Consider the following 1,578-nt stretch of genomic DNA (forward strand, 5'->3'; position numbering starts at 1 on the left):
GGGGGAGAATAGAGAAAACGCCAGGAATAACTATATAGTCAAGCTGCCAAAAATTCTTATATCTTGACACAACAATGTACCTTAACAGGTTTACCAAAAAGGAGTCTGGCATTCCCCAACTGAATAGCTCGAGCTGCTTCAGCATGGCTGTTGTATCTTACAAAACCAAAACCTTTGTCTCGTTGAATACGAACATCTTCAATAACACCAGCCCCAAGAGCATGAAAATGACGATGGAGGTCAACTGAAGTAACCTGAAACACAGCTAGAATTCAGAACAAATAGATATTCTAAATAGGCTAACAACAAAATAGATGGCTAATAAATTCATCCCAAGTAAGTCTATCTGAATCTCCTTCTNTGAAAGTTCAAAAGACACTTACTTCAGGAGCAAGGTTGCCAACGTAAACAGTTGTATACTGGGGATTATTTTCTGGAGCATCTTCGTTGACCACCTTTTCTTGACCATCATCTACATGATGAAAATATAATGACGAGAAGATTGTAAGACAGAGTCAAATTAACCTAATAAAGGAGGATAAGGCAACCGCCAAGCATTACTAAGCACATAATGTCACATATATAGCTCAGATCAGTTTGATAAACGGTGCATGTATATAGCACGGAATTCCATAGAATATGCATGTCCTATCTATAACACATGCAACATGAACACCGAAGATGAAATAGAGAAACAGAGAGCATGAAGATGTTTAAAATAGACGAGTATAGAGTTTAAGACATCAGAAGTTGAGATAGTAAGCTATAAGAAGACAAGATATAGAAGCCAATAAGCATACAATGAAACCAACCTGATGTTCCACTAGTCAATTCAACAACACTTTTGGCATCTGAATTCTGCTCGCCAACGGCTCCAGCACCTTTTGCTGCCCAGTTGCAGCGGATTTGTCTGCTACCAAGCCACTTCCCTTTTGCAGCGAAAATTTCAAATTAGATAGGAAAGAAAACCAGGGGTCAATAGAATTAACTCTTCCAAAATGATAAATGCAAAGATGCCATGAAGCCGCTAATTAGCCAAGAATTAATTTTTTTACCCTATCATATTTAATTTTTGGCATACCTACACCGACCGTACTTTCATTTCTTGAATGCAAACATGGTAGAAATTTAGATTACCACAAGCATGAGAATCAAATGACACTAGATTGTAATGGACATTAGATGAGGTTAGAGGTATGATGGCTAGCTTCCTAAAATGAAAGACCAAGGTCCCAGGGCAAAAATAAAGAGAAGAGTCTCTCAACATCAAACCAATGAAAGGAATATAAGTAGGCACAACCACGTTTTTCCAATAGTAAGTGGATGGTAAAGAATACTCTACAAACACCATGTTCTCTAAATTAGATGAGATTGTGGACACAAATACAATGGAGTAACAAAACTGGATATTAGTAGACCAAAGAGTTTGTTCTTACCATTCAAGTCATTTATTGCACTCTGGGCCTCCTGCACAAAACATCCGAAAGAAGTACATGACATGATTAAAATGCCAAATAGCAGGCGTTCTCTTGGGTGGGTTTTTCCTTTTTTTTTTGTGTGTGTGTGGGGGGGGGGGGG

General features: G+C 38.2%; 1 protein-coding gene across 1 annotated transcript in view; it reads right to left on the reverse strand.

Moving 5' to 3' along the window:
- The window catches only part of LOC109226586 (oligouridylate-binding protein 1), an 8,151-nt gene that overhangs the window by 919 nt on the left and 5,654 nt on the right, over positions 1–1,578 (reverse strand). The window contains exons 8-11 of the mRNA XM_019391389.1: positions 1,437–1,467; positions 813–929; positions 384–472; positions 81–254 (exon numbers count right to left, since the gene is read on the reverse strand). Coding sequence (XP_019246934.1) covers positions 81–254; positions 384–472; positions 813–929; positions 1,437–1,467 — 411 coding nt within the window. The remainder of the gene's footprint in view (positions 1–80; positions 255–383; positions 473–812; positions 930–1,436; positions 1,468–1,578) is intronic.

The sequence above is a fragment of the Nicotiana attenuata genome, chromosome 6 (genome assembly GCF_001879085.1).
Source record: "Nicotiana attenuata strain UT chromosome 6, NIATTr2, whole genome shotgun sequence".
NCBI classification, from domain to species: domain Eukaryota; kingdom Viridiplantae; phylum Streptophyta; class Magnoliopsida; order Solanales; family Solanaceae; genus Nicotiana; species Nicotiana attenuata.